This window comes from Protopterus annectens, chromosome 1.part1, assembly GCF_019279795.1.
Source record: "Protopterus annectens isolate FY-2018-M chromosome 1.part1, PAN1.0, whole genome shotgun sequence".
Taxonomy (NCBI): Eukaryota; Metazoa; Chordata; order Ceratodontiformes; family Protopteridae; genus Protopterus; species Protopterus annectens.
The window spans coordinates 298,435,826-298,455,057 of NC_056726.1; the positions used below are offsets into that span (position 1 = coordinate 298,435,826).

Here is a 19,232-nt window from a genome sequence, read left to right on the forward strand (position 1 = left end):
TGAAAGTATTTCCTGACTCATTACCCTACTGTTCTCATAATGTCTCACAAATTTGGACTTCTGACTCACTGCACAAAATATAATTTCATTCTTAACTATTCTTGGAACTCTGTTATCCTGTTTTTCATCTCCAAACTTTGGAACAACCATCTTGTATCCTTCTATCAGAGTTCTTTGAAGCACAGTTTTGAAAACGTCCTTTTCAACTATATTTACACCAGCTGGGTATGTGACTGTAACACATAAATTAGTTATGGTACTGTACTATACTTTCTAGTCTTTCTAGTCTCAGTTTTTTTATATGACTTTATTGACTTATTTCTGCATATAGTAGCATTACTTATTACACTATCACCTATATTAGCCTCAATTTATAGTTATACTGTCCCTGTTCTTTGTTAGTTAAAGGTACTTTGAAAACGTATCAATGAGGTATGTGCTGCCTGCTAGTTATATGCATTTCATTGATTTCCAGGCTATCTTGTGCTGACTAATATGTCCATCAGCATTGTGTACTAGTGTATCGAACCCTTGTATTCTGTTAATGCCACTGTGTTATTCACTGTGCAATGTATTTGTATTACATGTTTTTCAAGCTATTTGATTATTTTATCTTTCTATACATGAAGAGCTTTCCTTCCAGTGCCTCTGCCAAAAATGAAGTATGTCCAGTCAGACCTTCTCGGTTTACATATTGTAATAAACACCAAAATAAATAACAGATACAAAAATTTAAGTTTAATTTCAGTCAAGTATGGTTGAATGTACTGTGCATACACCTTTTTACAGTTATATTCTAAATAAAATTACTAATTACAAAAGATAGAACACATAAGTATTTAGTATGAAATGAAAAAGGATGACAAGGTTTGTTGAAAAGTGGGATCTAAGAGAGAAATGTGGTGCACGTGAATAAAATGTCACCTGGTTGACTCTAGGGACCTCAAACTGTGTACCCAAGGATTAAAGCCAGACTTACATTTCCTCTCCAGAACAGAAAAGCAGTTCCCACGATGCTGAAAATACCCAAGCATACACAGACTGACACAAGTGCATATCGAAATCCCATGAACGGTGGTGGTTCCTGGAACCCTTTTTCTAAAAAAGCAAAAGGAATGATAACAATACAACAGTTAAAAAATATGCGTCAATCCACCCCTGACTGCATTTATCACAAACCATAGAAGCGTTATGTAACACTATTGATTAGTGTTGCACTATGCTTGTACAGTTTGCCATAGCACACTTACTTTAAACAGAATAGATTAATTGCAGTATTAATATTTTATTTTCAATTATGTATGATCCTTGCACATTTAAACTGCATTTACCCATGAATGAACAGCTGAAAATAATTATTTTGCAGTAACCACCCACATTCTTATCTCAGTTTTCTCATGTCATAGTGTATATGTCACTCAGGTGACACCATTGAAAGAAACACCCGCATCACCCCAAATCAGTGACATACAGGGATGAAGCCCTGACCATGACCCTGATGACGCCAGTTAAACTAACTGCTCAAGTATTAGATGGGGAGGTGGAAAGGGGTGACTTTCTGTTGCCTTACCAACTCCAGGAGAGAAGGAGTTTCTGTCCACTATCTGTACCTGGTGATGATGATGTAGTCATGACACAGATTGGCACTCGGACTTGCACTGAAGGGAGGGGGTTGAAGCTAACTGACATTATGTGTGGTAGTAACAAGGACACTAAACGTAAAAACAGCGTAGTGAATGCAGGCTCAAGCAGTTGATGGTCAACTAAAGAGTGTGCATAGGGGCCAGAAAAAAATAGTTATATCAGTTGACTAGAAACTCAGAATGCAGTTTCCCTGTAAAAGTATCACATATCGATGGTGTGAAGGAAATAAGAACCCTTTCTGGTCACCCACCTACTTATACCTGAATGGAAACTCATCAGCTGTGACTACTCTACCCTTTTGCTAACAAAAACTGCTGCTTCTTTGTTAAACTCTTTCTCTCTTGAGCTGTAGTTTTACTTTAGCTCTGGACTATAGTTCATGAGGGCATCATACAGAATGTCTATGAAGAAATTCCAAAAGCAAGTCAAGTTAAGTGGTATATGCATATCTGATAACATTGTTGCCCTCATTTTAAGTAATGTGCAAAGTGCAAGAAACCTAAAGAAATTATACCCACCAGGACAATGCAGAATATGTAATAAACATTACCAGCATACTGCACTTATCAATATGATATTGAGTCCTGTAACATTTTGTGTGATGGTGTAAAATAAAAAAGAAAGTTATACTTGACCGTAGAAAAAGTCTGGTTCCTGCAGTCTGAAATACAGTCTTATCTTTACTGTGGATGCCCCCAAGACACACACATGCACACACACACACACACACACACACACACACACACACACACACACACACACACACACACACACACACACACACACACACACACATACACACACACACAAAACAAACTAACAAAAAAGTGTCATTCTGTACTTTTCTTTCCATATAGCACCTTATACAATGGTTATATATATTACATATCTTTTCACTTGTGTGGTTACAGAATTTACTACAGCAATCAAATCTGTTTACTTTTTTGGACTATACCATTCCAGAAATATGCAGCCTTTGTTAACTCATGGGGTCCCCATCTTCTTCTTTATTAACTTGATTGTTTTTTTTTTTTCAGCTTTTGTTGACTGGCTTAGTCACACAAGAACTACAGCTTTTATTTGTGGAGAAAAGTCTAGTGGTATTCATACTAATTACAGTTAAAATAGCCAGAAAGTCGTGAGTAGTATATAAAAGTTTAGTATGGTATTTAATTAGTATTTTTTGAGTACTTAGAGTCAGTTGAGGGAGGGTCACGTTTATTTGTGTAGCCAGGATTGTTATTGAAATGCTAGTAATTGAACACTCATTTGCTCCCAGATGGACAGATTGCTGATATACCAGGGATCTCCCCTTTCCCCACACTGGTGCAATGTCAGAGTTGGCAAATATAATAAAGGCAGCATAGGTGAAGCCTACCTTATCAAGGGTGATAGGCGGTTTTGCCCCTACAGAAATGCTTTTTTCCTTCCAATTTTTTTTTCCTAAATGAAGTTTGTGTTCAGAAGATTCCATCCGTTTGTGATCACACTTATGTAAGGCAATCACAAGTGAGTTACAAACTTGTCAAGAAGCTGTTGGTAAAGAAAGAAAGAAAAACGAAAGAAAGAAAAGTAATGAGTAATTGTTGACATTCCACAGTGCTGAACCATCCATCCTCCATCCCTTTTCCCAATTAGCACATGGGGTCAGGGTGTCACTTCAACAGTGACAATCATCTTGAGCCAAGGTTTACACAGCTGGGTGGCTAGCCCTACCATGGTAGTTCATTCATACCACTCACTCGCACACACACTCTCTCCTACAGCCAATTTAGAGTGTCCAGTCCACCTACTGCATTTCTTTGGAATGTGGGATTCAACAGGAGCACCAGGAGGAAACCCATGTGACTGCAGGAAGGACATCCAGATTCCACGCAGAATGCACCACAGCTGAGAATCAAACCGGAGAACCTCTTGCTGTGAGGTGACAACATGAACCACTGTACCATTGTGGCCACCCATAAACTAAAAATTAAAAGCAAAAATTTTACAATTAAGGCTGGATACAGTGCTGTGTTTTGACTCAAATAAAAAAGGCTGTTGTATATGGAAGAAACAGAAAGGAACCACAGGCAAGTTTCTGGTGTTAATAAAAGGAAAGAGTAGACATAATAAATGAAAGAGATATTTTTATTATAATAGGATGTGATGTTAGTAAGGTATTCGGTGATCTCACATCATAATATATAAAGAGTATTAAAGCATTATGGATATGGAAATAGTTCTGGAGGTTTATTAAGAAAGTTTATGAGATGGCCTTGCTAGTCTCAAAATTAATGAAGAGATAGACAGAACACTCAGGGTGCCTAAAGGTATAAGAAAATAGCTTAGTGCTAGGTTAGCTGCCCTTGGGGGCCATTTTAAGCCTAGCCAGTGTCCATTTTGGTGCTTCAAATAACCTATCCCATTCAGCTATACATTGGCCTTACCCTTCCCATGGTCAATGATTATGTATTTCCCCTAATGAGAATAACTGGGGTCATACCATAGAATTTTGAGGATACCCATACATGGAATAAACCATTTAGGAGCTGCATCTTTCCATTAGTAGTACAGGGGCAGTTCTGGGGTAAATTTTCTGTTTCCCATTCATAGATCAAAGATGAACTTGACAATGGGCAGGGTTGTTTTATGTGGATGGGGAGTCTGTCCCTTAGCAGTGGTATGCTCTGTGAAATATACCTGTCCCTTCAAACCATTCCGTTGATGTTACGGAAGAGATTTAGATCCCTAGACCGAATATTTTTTATGCCATTTGACTTGCTGATGTGCAATATATCCATCAGTGATGGGTTAGAGGATGCTTTATATGCCAGACACAGGTCAACCCTTAGCAGTCTGTAGGATACCGAGTACAGTGATAGGGCTTTGAGTTGTTCCATGTAAGACATGTTGTTTAGGCCTTGTATCCTTTTAGTAAGGTATGTCTGTGAGCGTTCCAGTTGTTGTATGTGTCCAGACAGATACATGCCAAAGGGGGAATTATACTCAGTCACTGGCCTCATGAAGGCTGAGTGAAGGGGACAATGAAACCCTTAGATCTAGACACAATCCCTTTCTTTATAAGCTGTGCAATACAGAAGAACTTTCTTACAATAGACACATGTTGGTCAAAAGTTAGGTCCCAAATCCAGAACAACTGGGTCAACTCATAGGGGTGTACTGTCAATGTGGTAGTTCCCTGGGGTAGATGACTTCTCAAAGGATACAACAATACATTTTTTTGGCATTAGTTTCAGACCATGATTTTGACACCGGTCATTTATTTCAGACAAAACTTCCTGTAAGATGGCTAAGTCATTTGGGGATGCAATCACTTCATCTAACTTGTAACATCTGCAGACGTAGTCAGCTAGTGCCATTTGGTACTGGTCTTTACCTCAGACAAGTAGATAGCAAACAGGAGAGGTCCCAGCACAAAACCCTGGGGGACTCCATTGATGACTGGTCTCTTTGTGGTGGTAACTTCCCCTGTTTTGATTTCTTGTGTCCTATCTGTGAGCCAGTTAGCAATCCAGTGTGGGTGCCATAGGGGTTTATTCCTAGTTTATTTAGCTTTTCTGTTATGCCTGAGTGGGGAATTGTGGCCAGGTCGAGGTATGTGGTGTGTACCATTTTGCCTTCATCAATTGCTTTGATGACCTTTTCAAAAAAATCCATCTGGTTGAGTAAGCACAACCTGCCCTTGATGAATGCAAACTGTGACTGGTTTGTGTTTGAAGGTTTCCTATGCTCTGACTGATTAATTCCATGAAGTCTTTCTATGGATGTTGAAGTTAGATGCAAGTTTATCCCTCAGTCTTAATGATAGTATTGTTTTATATCCAGCACTCAGGCAAAGCACTTCAAAAATATAAACTAAGACAGTGGTCCAGGTTAACAGCTTTGGAAATGTATCAACATTTTTTTTTTATTTTTAAACATGTATATCCCTGGGGTTGTATGTATTTATTCATTTATTAACATATTTATTGGAATTATATTTTTACACAAACATCTTGAAAATTTGTGCTATAAATGATTAGCAAAATTAAATTTGAGTTATTTAAAAGGGTTTTAAATGGGTTTAGTGTATGCTGCATTCACAGGGGAACTAATTGTATGAATTATTACATCTATGTCTCTTTAAAACTTTCTTATATGTAAGTTAATTTAACCCTGTTTTAATTGTTTAATTACAAATGAACTGTTGGTATAAAAGAAAGTAGAAATTCAATTTGTTTGTTCTGATGAAGTCTCCAGAGTGAGACGAAAGCACTTAATTATTTATTATTATTTTTGTTTATTAAAAACGTTTACATATTTAGTGGATTTGTCTGTTTTCTTTCCACTTCATTGAGAATTGGTTAATTGTTTTGAGATGGAACACCTCCGTTTGATTGGCTTTCCATGGCTTTGCACATGAGCATAGCATTTGCATTTGATCTTACACTGAATGTTATAGTTTCAGACAGTAAGCCAAGATGGACGATAAGGGTTGTGTGGTTCATAAGAAAATTCAAGTTACCTATTATGCTCAGCTGCAAGTGGTCAGAGACTGAATCTGGAAAAAAATGCAAGGGGTAAAGCCAGGAAAACAATACATTCAAAACAAGGGACACAAATATTAAGGACTATATCTGGAAATTAGAAAAATAGTTAATAAGAATGGGAAGCTCACATTAAATAATTTAAGAGAAAGAGAGTCAGAGTGGAAAGCATATAAGATGGCATCCAGGAATAAGGTTTATTTAATAAAAAGATTAACTAATATGCCACAATATACCTTTTTATCAGAAAAAAAATGTCTGAATTTTTTGTGTATGTTGGGTAGTTGTTTGAACCCCATCAAGAGAGGGGGAGTGCACAGCATTGTAGATGTAGCTGGTTAAATATGATTAATCCAGTTATGTATTTAGTTTTGTTACAGCTTTACAATACAATCAAGAGGATGGATTAGTTCATCCTTCCAATATAATAATGTGGTTTAGGATTACCTGATTTGAAAGGCTATTTTAGAACTATGCAGTTAAGGCTTATATACATAATATAAGCAGAAAGTTATAATTCAGAGTGGAAAGGGATGATGGTGAAGCAGGGGAAATTCAAGAAATAAGAGAGTGGGTTTTTGGATGCAGATCCACAAGGAAAATAACATCAGCCATGCAGAATATTATGTTCATAAAGTAGCAGAAATATTCTAAAAACTAGGTTAACACGTGAATGAAGAAAGGAGATTTTGTCAATAAGGATGACGGCAATTAGGGCTACAGAGAACAGACAAGAGGGGGATGGAATTTACTGAAGAAAATGGCAAAGAAACCAAGGTACTGGGAGCAAATAACTAGACCGGGAAGTGTAACAGAATGGGAAAATGCCAAGAAGACATTTGGACTGCAGGTTAGAGACTACCTTCCTATAGAGGGAAAGAGAAGGGGATTGGGGAATCCTAAGTGAAATAATTACACTGGTAGAGTTTTTTGTTAAATCTAGAACAGAAGCTGCTTTTAAAAAGGGATAATTAGTAGGGCATATGAAATATTGTACAATAACTACAGGAACCAATCAGAGGAGGTTAGCAAAGATCGGGAAGAGGGCTTGGATAAGCATGTCACAAGGAAACAATGGGAGGACATTTATATGACTCCCAAATATGTAATAAAGTCTAGTAGATTTAGGAAATTTGCTTGGAAGTGTTTGCATAGGTATTTTATACCCCACGCAGACTCCAAAGAATTTCTCCTCAAGCAGATGCCAAATATTGGGGGTGTGATGGGGAAGAAAGAGGTAACAGCAAACATATGTTTTGGGAGTGTATGAGTTAGCAGACTTTAAAAATTATGTACAGAGTACTCCGTCAGAAATATTGGGTGAGCAAATTGATATAACTAAGGAATTATTTTTTTTTTTTTAGCTGGGATACAGAACCTGAATTGCCTAGACATAGTAAGGCCTTGTTAAGTTTAATTGTCATGGCTGCCAAAAAAAGAAAGTACTAGAAAATTGAAATCAAAGACTAACCTAGCTGTGTTTGAAGTACTGAGTATTGTAACAGAGATAAAATAACTGGAAATGGAATCTTTAGAAAAGGTTAGGAGCAAATTATATAGAAAATGGACATTGTGGGAACAAGTCATGAAGAATAATGATTTTGAGAAGGAGTGAGGTTTAAGGGAATGCAGGAATTGAGCAACTTCTGTAAAGTTGGATTGATGATAATTATGCCAAACAATACATGTGATGTATCCATCCATCCATCCTCAACCCCTTTTCCCATATTGCACATGGGGTTGGGGTGTCACTTCCACAGTGACAATCATCTCAAGTCAAGGTTTACACTGCCAGGTGCAGAGCCCTCCTCGCTATTTCATTTGAACCATTCACTCATGCACACACTCTCATCTACGGCAATTTAGAGTGTCCAGTCCGCCCACTGCATGTCTTTGGAGTGTGGGAGGAAACCAGAGCTCCCAGAAGAAACCCATGTGACTGCAGGGAGGACATGCAGACTCCTCAAAGAAGGCACCCCAGCCAAGAATCGAACCAGAAAATCTCTTGCTGTGAGATGACAATGCTAACCACTGCACCACTGCCGTCATGTATAACATTTGTAACTGGAACATGTTAATGTGGTTTGTTTTCTTTTATATAAATATATGTTTGCCTATGTCTTAATTGATAATTTAATAAAGGAGTTTAAAAAAGTTTATGTCTGAGGATAAGGGAGAATCTGTCGAACTGGTAAAATTTAGAGTTAGTGATTTAAAACATGCAACAGCCAAGAAGAGAAAGAAGGATGACATGAAGAGCTGATTTTCAGTTTATATGAAGTTGGATGGAAGTATGGGTTTTACCTGTCAGCCAGTTTTCTATTCATCTCTCAAACATAAGAGTCGACATTTAGACCTTTAAGCTTATTTACTAGAAGCCCTTGTGGAAAGTCACCCCTAGCAAACCTTGCGTACAGGTCATAGGTGGGGTTTATATTATGTCACCAAAATGCAATTTTGGTGAACACCTATCCATCAACACCAAATCAGCGAAGCAATTTGCTGAATTTAATAAGGGGAAGAAAATACTTCCCTACAGCACAACATAGCAACATCTAAGTAGAATCAAACCCACCTAAGTGGGGGGCTTTGCCCCCATACCCCCCTTAGTTATATATACCAACTCTGAGATTGCACTACATTGGAGAAAAGGGCAAAGTTCTGTTGTTGGCTAAATATATCATTGCCCTAATTAAATTCAGTGAATCGCTTTGTTGATTAGGTGTTGATGGATAGGTGTTCACTGAAATTGCATTTCGGTGACGTAATATAGACCTCATAGGTGCGCCATATTTGTGAGTCTTGGAAACTGTCAGAGATACCTGTACACACACATTGTAGATGATCTCTTGGGCATTACAGACAGTTAATGGAATGGTATCCTTTTCTGCTGATGTACATCCTTCCATGCGCACCAGGTGGGGCTTTTATTTCTATGTGTGTGGAGTCTATGGCCTTGCAAACCTCAGGAAAGTGTGCTATGGCATAAAACTGCTGCGTGGTTATGGATCTGTCCTCTGGGGGTGAATGGAAACTGGATGTGATCTCTTCCATGTTGTAGCATTGCATTTAGAAAGGAATGTAAGATTCTAGAAGATGAGGCCTGTGACACCCCTAAAATATCCTATGTGGGCCTCTGAAAAGTCCCTGTAGCTAGTATTCACAACGTTACATGTACCTTTGTTTCCATTGGGGTGGTTTCTCCATGATTTTCATGGGATCTCAGGTGAGAGAAACACAGCTTGCATATTTCTTCTATTGTTTCCCAGTCTACCCTGTATTGTTGTACAATTTCTGTATCATGTAGTCGATGATATGTTAGATGGGGTCTGACCACCGTTCTCCTTCTCGACCGAGATCTGACAGCGGCACCTTGAATTAAAGCCTGTTGCACATACAGGTTAATGATGGCAGCAGCAACCCCTAACAATTTTTAAGTCTTTTTCTGTCTGTATTCTAAAGAGCTTTGAATTTCATGGCATAAGGGAGCACTGAGTGTACACAATCACATTATACATTCCTGAATAGCTCTACCATGTTGGATTAGTTAATTAGCATTCAGTTCAAGCTCTTATGTTGTCATTAGCATATTGTGCAATTTGGAATTGTTTTGAGGCTGCGCACAAAGTGCTCAGCTATTTACATTATCACATGCATGACATGCACATAATAGCAGCACTAAATGCAGTTATTCATGAATCCAGCCTTTAGACAACTAGAGCGTACAGAAAGAAAAGAAAAGCAAATTGCAAAAAAAAAACAGGCAAATTGATGGCTATATAGACATACTGTTGGTACCTATTCATCTCTGAAAAATTCTAAATTTTCTAGCAAGTTTTTCTGAAATTGTTTAATCATTTTCGGCAAAAAATGTACTTAGATGGCATTTTCAAGTATACATGCATGACTATATTTTCATGCAGTGTTTGGCACTGCATAACATTCTTTTTCTAAGGGGTAACCAAGCACAAATCTAATGACAGGAAATTTCCCCATTCAGGAAGCATACATATGTTTATTTTTATTTCTGATAGATGGAAATGTCAGTACGAGTACATTCTGAAAAATTTACTTCATTTGTCACCCTGAAAAGAAGTCACATATTCACATCTAGTGAAAATCAAGTATAATTTAACATGCCAGACTGTTGGGATCAAACATCTTTAAAACCCTACATTTAGTAGCTATGCCAGTACCTCTTTGAAGCATACATTTCCATCACTGAGCATTAAAAATCATAGTAGGGAATCAAAAAGAGAAGCGCTTTCTTATTTTTCACCATAGAAGGCCTTTATATAGTAGACTCTACATAGTTAACAATAAGGACTCTTTGCATAGGCTTAGTTTATTGATTTAATAAGATAGGCACCCATAAACAGGTCTGACTTTTGAGGAACATCAACAAATCCAGGAGGAGCATGGGTAAATATTAGAGCCATAACCATAGCGTTATGCCTAATTCATAGCAGCCGAGAGGTAAGACGTTCTTAGTATTCTCAAAATATACAAGTTCACTGAGATCTGAGATCAATGTCTACTAGAGAAAAAAATGTTTTCACTTTTATGAATGATCCCACTTTCTCCTACAAGAACATATAAGTAAGGGAGTATGATGAAAAGCTCATTACATAGGGTGCAAGGTGGGATTTCCCCTTACAAAAGTGCTTATTTTAAATGTTGTGTTATTTGAACATATACTTATGTTCAAATAGTACATAGGTTTACAGTTTTTTTTGTGTTTGCAGTAATTGTTTTTGTACTGAAATGTTCAAGCTCTTTTACTTAAAGCTTTTGCATTTTGATGATACATAGTAGATCCTGTTGACAATGATCCATAGAGCCAATATATTTGCATGCATCACAATCAAACAGTTGTTTTTTCACTTACTTGCATTATAGTTTCTCAATGCTCAATTTCTAGTAGCCAAACACTTGCCTATATATTCAAATGTGACAGACACAGTTATACAGATTTGACCTCTAAATATACTTTCTTTTCTGAGTTGGTGCAATCTCATTGGTGGTATGTTTCCATATCAAAAAAATGAGAATGCAGCATCTCCACACTTGAAGGTGTAGGGAAGGGGACTTGCCTCCTGTGAAAAAACTTTTTGTTGACTTTCTGCAAATCATAAGTAAAAGCATTTTCAAGCGATCAGAAGTAGCTTTGCAGAATTCAAGAAAATGGTGCTTGAGTTCTTTTAATAACTCCCAAAAAATCATTGGAAGGTTACACTCTTTTCCATATTTGGGGTACATAGAGATTTTTTATAATTTCACTAGCATAATTGCTGTTTCAGATAATGTACTTGTTTAAATAAAAGCTCTAGTCTTTCAACAGCAATTCTCTTGGTTTCAGAAAATAGTACTATGTTTTCTATTATTATTAATAATTGTAGAAACTTTCCAAAATCTGAAGTATAAGCAAAAAATTATAACTGAAAATGAACAAAATGAATGTTACATTCCATGAGGCTTAGTTCTTCTGTCTCTCTTCTATATATAACTTCTGACCTATGCACATCAAATTCAGTCACATAATATCTTTTAATTAATTTGTTCAATAAATGTGCTATGTCTCTCATGTTGCTCATTTTCATTTATAGTTATCTGTGATGTCCAGTATATTCATTTATAGTTATCTGTGATGTCCAGTATATTCATTTATAGTTATCTATGATGTCCAGTATATTCATTTATAGTTACCTGTGATGTCCAGTATATTCATTTATAGTTATCTGTGATGTCCAGTATATTCATTTATAGTTATCTATGATGTCCAGTATATTCATTTATAGTTATCTATGATGTCCAGTATATCCATTTATAGTTATCTGTGATGTCCAGTATATTCATTTATAGTTATCTGTGATGTCCAGTATATTAATTTATAGTTATCTGTGATGTCCAGTATATTTGAGCATTGCTGGTGCTGCGGTAGTGTTGTCGCCTCACAGTAAGACATTGTCCTGTTCGATTCTCAGCTAGAGCATCTTCTGTGTGGAAACATGCGTGAATGGGCGTACCTTCATTGAAGGTTGTGCGTCAGGGCCGGCAACTTGGCACATAAAAATCTACTGCCAATCATTAGCGGACCGGAGTTCCGCTGTGGCGACTCCTAACCAGGAAAAGCCAAAAGACATAACATTATAAATATTTAGGGAGGGGTGCCCCTCATGCCTTTGTTCTGGGTTCCTTGCTATTTGGTCTCCTAATGTCTGATTGTCCTACTTCTAACACTACCTAGACCAGCAAATTTACTGTTGACAACTCATTACATCTGAGTTACTCCTCCAGGTGCACCTGCAGTTAACTCCTATTGATTGCTTGTTCATATTTGTATCAATAATTCCACAATCATGCTATGTACAAGGTTTTAAAATAATTAATCTTAAAGCTTACACAATGGCAAACTCAACTGCATTAATATTTGACCTCTGTCTAGTGCAGGAAAAGAGATATTAACCTTTGTTTTTATATTAATTTATATAGATATAATTTTCACATTTTTCTAAATATATCAACAACTAAGTAAAACAGACAGAACTCCTTAGCCTCATTTGAAAGCTCTCAGCTAGATGAATAAAATGCTTCTGACAGTATGTGTGTAACTCGAGTGGTTGCTGAGATATTGTAAGCTGTTTACAAAATATTACAAATTTAATAGTTACTGTGTTTACTGTGACTAATAAAATTCAGTTTAAGACCTAGAACCTAAAGGAATACTATCACTATAAAAATAGTTTGTGCTGAAGGGTTTACCATTTATACTTCATTAATAACCCCTATAGTTCCAGAAATATAAACATTTGTTTGAAATGTAAGGACAGAATTTGATTCTGTCAAAAGGTGCAGACTCCGCCCATTGGAAGTTACAGTGCAAACTTCCTGAGCTCCATTGGAGTGAATGAGTTAAATTAGGCTGCATCATCACAAACAGTGATGATCATCTTTCTCCACAAGATTGCCTCAATAGCTTGGTTAAGTGGGATTATATAGCTATGAAATTTTTCATCAAAAATACATAGTGGTGAATTATGGGTACTGTAATTTAATATACCTATATGTTCTAGATAACCATATACTATCACTGGCTACCCAGATAAGGGACCTAGGAATATTAGTGGAATCCACTTTAAAATTTGACTTGCATATTAAACTAACACTTGGAAGGTGTTACAGAGGTGTTACAGACTGATTAGGAATAGTCTATACAGCATTTTAAGCAGTAACAAAAAGTCCTGGTCCTGTTATTTATTATGAATGGCTGGCCTGTCATAGAATTCTACAGATCCTTCTTCATGTTCAAGGCTTCATATCTGAAGATGCTTCATCACATCAAAAAGACTTGCACAAGACAGATGTTTTGGATTAAGCAGCTGGCATACAGGAGGAGACTTGAAAAAGTGTCCCCTATACTATGTAAGCTACAAGCTACTAATAAGGGACTTAATTACAGTTTATAAATGCCTTAGAAATGAAATTATGGCTGCTGCACTTGGTATTTATTTTATTGATCACAATGTTCCAACAGAAAAAAAATATAATTTAATAGATGACTAATGTTTAGCAGTCACATTAACTAAATGTTCTTTCTTTCATCATATGGATGGGAGGTTGTGGGACACACTGCCACTTTTGGTTGAATAACCTTATCTCCGCTCCAGAGTCAGTAATTAAACAAACTCTTAAATAGCCTGCATAGGCCCTGAGTTTGGATTTCATACTTTGACCATTGACCATCAACCATTATATAGCTGGCAAGAATGTATGATAATGTGATATAAATTACTATTTTATTTAACCATCTTAATTGTTTAAATGTGTACTTAAATATCACATCTCATAATCCTTAAAGAATTTCACAACCAAAAGTTGAGTAGTAGTGTAAGAACTCAGATTCCGTTTCAAATAATTAATTGAATCATTTATGTATGATATAAATAAAATAAAATCTTCACTGCTATTCCATAATGAAATGATTTCTTTTAAATAAAACATACACAAAATTAGCACTGTTTACAAAGAACTTGATTATTTTAAAATGATATTCTTCTAACTGGGACAAATAAATATTAATGTATGTGAGTGTCACTGTAGCATCCATCAAAGTGCCAGCCTATAATAAAAAAAATCACAATAAAATACAACGATACATTCACCACCGTAACAGGTACAAGCAAGCAAAATCTGAGGGTAATGCTACTCAATGCTAGAAGTCTAAACCTCAAAATGCACTCACTCAAGGCACTCCTTAAAATGGGGAACATTGACATCTTTGCAGTGACAGAGACCTAGTTCAAAGTTCCAGAGAGCACCCCTGCATTACCAGGCTATAATTCATACCACACTTTCGTCCACCTAACCCGGAACAAAGCACTAAAGGTGGAGGCATGTCCATATTCATTAAGGATATCCACACCTCCAGGCTAGTTGCACAGCATAATGCATCCAAGATTATCCAAGTGCAACTAACTCTGGGCAAGACCGCAATCCAAATTGTAGCTTGCTACAGACCCCCCACCATGCCCCAGGATTCCCACTCCTCATTTCTTGATACACTGGAAAGTATTAGGGTACAACCCAACACCCTAATAATGGGCGATTTCAACTACCCCACCATTAACTGGGAAAACTACTAATGTACCAACTCTTTTGCTCAATGTTTTCTGGAATTCATAAATTCTAATGACTTGGATCAACTTATTCACACCCCCACCAGGGGCAGCAATATCCTAGACCTGGTCATTACCAACATGGGCATCTGGTGTTCCACACCAGAGGTTAATTCCTCGTTGGTCAGATCCGACCACAAGCTAATCACCCTAGACATCCACATCCCGTCTCCACCCCCAATTAGGGAAACTGTAAAAAACTTCTCCAAAGCTAACTTCACACTTCTTAAGACAGAAGTGGCAAACTTCATGACACAATAGAGGTACGACTGCTGAATCCTACACAAATGCACTTTATAAGCACTTACACAAGTGCATGGATCATGCTATCCCTAATAGAACCAAGATGCTATCCTCCAAAAAAGGAAGCCAATCTGGTGGTCCTCTGCCATAAACAAACTCTACAACAGAAGAAAGAAACTGTTGCAAAAAAGAGTAAAATCCCATGACTAGAGGAGCTCCCTGGTCAACCTCAGTAAGAAGCTGAGATCCCTCATAAAATCCTCCAAAGCTAGTTACGAAAACAAAATTGCCACTGACTCTAAAGACAACCACAAAGCATTCTATAGCTATGTCAAGAATCTCAATGGCAACACTCAGATCTGCTCTGAGTTACAGCACAATGGCACTAAATATACAGAATCAACTGATATTGCCAGCATCCTGGCAGATAGGTTCAGTGCTAACTTTATCCCTGTCTCACCCCCTAGAGGGCCCATCTCTATACCGGAAGAATGCAAAGTTCCTGTAATCATGGCTGCACAGGTAAAAAATACACTCTCCAAAGCCAAGAACACAGCATCCATGGGACCTGATAATATCCCAGGCTGTGTTCTACATGAACTACGGAATGAACTGGCACCCTACCTAAGTACCATGTTCAGTCATAGCCTCACCTCAGGCTTTGTGCCCACTGAATGGCGCACCACGACGGTTATCCCACTCCACAAAGGGGGAGTCATGATGGACCCTGGGAACTACCGCCCCATTAGCCTGACGAGCCTGGTCTGCAAGGCCATGGAACGTATCATCATGGAACACATAAACAAAGACATTGGTAATCTCCAAACTCTGGACCCTACCCAGTTCGGATTTGTAAAAGGCAAATCATGTCTCCTAAACCTGATTGACTTCTTTGAAGCAGTCACCAAAGCCATAGATGAGGGTAAGGTGGTTCACACAGCTTATCTAGATCTCGCCAAGGCTTTCGCCACCATCCCCCACTCTAGAATTATAGATAAGCTCACTAAACTAGGTATAAATCCCTATGTCACAAGATGGGTTGCCAACTGGCTCACGTACAGAACCCACACTGTGAAAGTAGCAGACTCCAAATCCAACTTTAGACCAGTGACAAGTGGAGTACCACAGGGTTCAGTCCTGGGTCCTCTCCTATTTGGCATCTATTTCTCTGAAGTACAGGCTAACACAGAAGGTCTTTGGCTAACAAAGTTTGCAGATGACTGCAAACTAGGAGCCATAATCGAAACTCCTAACGATGTGGACATACTACAAAAAGGCCTCACTGAGACAGATGCCTGGTGTCAAAGCCATGGCCTGAAGCTCAATGCCAAAAAGTGTATTGTCATCCCCTTTTGGTAAAAACTCTGTACCCATGAACTACCACATAGCTGGTACTCAACTTAATGCCAAAAATGTGATAAGAGACTTGGGACACAGGTGGACAGTAGTCTCTCCTTTTATAATCACATTGCCGCAGTGGTCAGGAAATCCTTCTACATGGCTCACCTCATCACAAAAGGTTTCTCATCCAGAAAAAAAGAAGTCATTGTTCCCCTCTACTCATCACTCATTAGACCCATTATAGAGTACAACGCCCCTTTTGGTATGTACCTCACAAGACATCTACAACAACTGGAAAGGCCACAGAAATACCTCACAAAGAGGATTACTGGCCTCAAACAGATGCCCTACGCAGACCGTCTCAAAAAACTCCAGCTTTACTCCATCGCATATCGCCTACTCAGAGGTGATCTCTGCCTAACATACAAAGCTATGTCAAACCCAGAGATTTTGGACATGCTCCACTTAAAGAAATCCCAATCCCTCCGAGCTACAAGCTCTAGGGACCTAAACCTTGTCACCACAATAAACAGAACATGCTGGAGGGATAGATTCCTGTCCCAGAGACTTCCCATACTCTGGAACAGACTACCTATCTATGTCAAACAGAGCTTCTCATTAGCACTCTTCAAGAAAAATCTTGATTGGATGGGAGATAGGAAATTCACCCTGGGGATCACTTCTGTGGCTCTGCTCGACAGGTGCACAGGAAAATAATTGTGCACATATACATACACATACACATGCACGCATACTGCTCTGACAAGATAGAGCAATGATTGATTGCTTTCAGACTGCCTCCTAGCTATGTCAAAATATCTTCTTTTATTTGGAATGGTATACATCTCAAGTCTGACTGTCAGCAGGTGAAAGAAATAATGGCTACAGTAATGTATTTCAGCTTGTTTTTCTCATACCCATATACTGCCCTAACACCACAAGCCATACTAACAATCATTTAACTGTAATTAAGTGATGTTAATTTCTTTTGTTTTATAAATAGCCTGTTTTCCAACTTTCTCAAAATGTTGATTTGTTAATGGTGGAAGAGCACTGATCCACTTGAATCTTTTTTTTTTTTTCAGGCTCAGACCAGGATCATTGTCAGAGCAACTGATTTGCTCAAAGTCAGACAGCTGGCAAATGGTGACCAAGGCATTCAAATCCTTGACCACAGAACCAACTCATTAACAGCTTATTGTCTTAATTTTGTGTGTTAATTGCCAAACAATTAACCATTTTGGCTCGGTTCCCCCTGTGATGTTTGACTGTAATCATTATCTGGTTTCATGATAGACTTTGATACTTGGACACCCTAAATTTGCCATAGGTGTGAGTGGACATGCAAGTGTTTGGTGTGGAAGAAGTACTATGGCAGGGCTAGTCACCTGGCAGTATAATACTTGCCTCTAGATGATTGTCACTGTTGAAGTGACACTCTGACACAATATGCAAAAATGGGAAATAGGGGTTGTGAATGGATTCAAACCAACCATGTCCACCTGTATTTAGAAATAAAACAAATCACAAAACATGGATTGTTGTGGGGGCAATTTGTTTACTTAATGCTTACAGTTTCATCTGGTGTCTTGCTGGTATCTTTTATTTTTAATTAATCCCACAAAAAATACAAATCTGTAAGAGTATCTGCTCATTAGAACATTCTCTCACAGAATGTTGAAAGATCACCAGTAAGCAGTGGCATCTGCTGCATCTAAACAATGATGCTGGTGCTTACCTCACATAGTAATAGGTCATGAATTACCTATTTTTGACCCGTTACTATGTGAACAGGAGAGACGTAAGACAGCATGTTAGTGGATAACATGACAAACTGCTTCCAGGTTCATTTTAGTGTTGTTTGTAGATTTTTTTCTTCAAGTTAATTGTTTTGCTAGCACCTTAATCTTACTGATGAAATGCTAGCTCCTAAGGCACCTGAAAAGTGGAAAACTATATATTTTTTATTGTTTTAAAATGTAAAAAATGACAGGAGACTGAGTTAACTCAGCATCTAGTGCTCTTGTTGTGTCATTAAGTGCTGAAATAAATTGTCATTTGTAATAAATTGTTAAGAACTCATGAAAATACTAGTAAAACAGTACTAGAATATATTACCATAATTAGTATTGCAATGTTGTTTGATAGTACTGTGGAAAAATAAAGGGGAGTATTCATAAATGTCATAAAAGTTTGTTTGGGCTGGTATTAAACAAAATCACATATAGCATAGCCCTATACAATTCATAAAAGTGCCTGTACGACATTCATACTTCTCACTTGGCAGACACTGAAAATAGGTACAAAGACTGTCGAAAACTAAGTATATCAGTTTAAAAATCTGCACACCTAATTAGCATACAATTTGAATACCAAATATCATATAACTCTTCCTACTTCAAGTAGGATTGGGGAATAGTAGTCAGAAACACCAGCTTAAACAACTATGAGTTAAAAATATAATAATACAATGACTCTCTTTTCCTTTCACCCTGTTCCTACTTCTTACATCAAATCTCTCCTACTTAAGCTCAAACCCTGCTCTCCCTCTATCCACAATCTACCTCCTACCTTCCTCAAACTTGCTGCTGAATCTATTGCCTATCCTATATCTATACTAATCTACAGATCTATTCTAGAATCCACCGTGCCTACCCTGTGGAAATCCTTTTTCACTATTCCATTACACAAAGGTGGGAACTCCACAGACCCTGCCAGCTACAGACCCATTCCCATTCTATCCCCCCTCTCTAAGAGTCTTGAAAAATGCATTCACTCTCAGCTTCTTAACCACCTCCTC

The 19,232-nt window shown here is 37.7% G+C and overlaps 1 protein-coding gene across 2 annotated transcripts in view; it reads right to left on the reverse strand.

Moving 5' to 3' along the window:
- Positions 1-19,232, reverse strand: part of NFAM1 (NFAT activating protein with ITAM motif 1) — a 496,710-nt gene that overhangs the window by 238,611 nt on the left and 238,867 nt on the right. For both annotated transcript variants that reach the window (XM_044074639.1, XM_044074631.1), the window contains one exon: positions 980-1,098. In XM_044074639.1, coding sequence (XP_043930574.1) covers positions 980-1,098 — 119 coding nt within the window. The remainder of the gene's footprint in view (positions 1-979; positions 1,099-19,232) is intronic.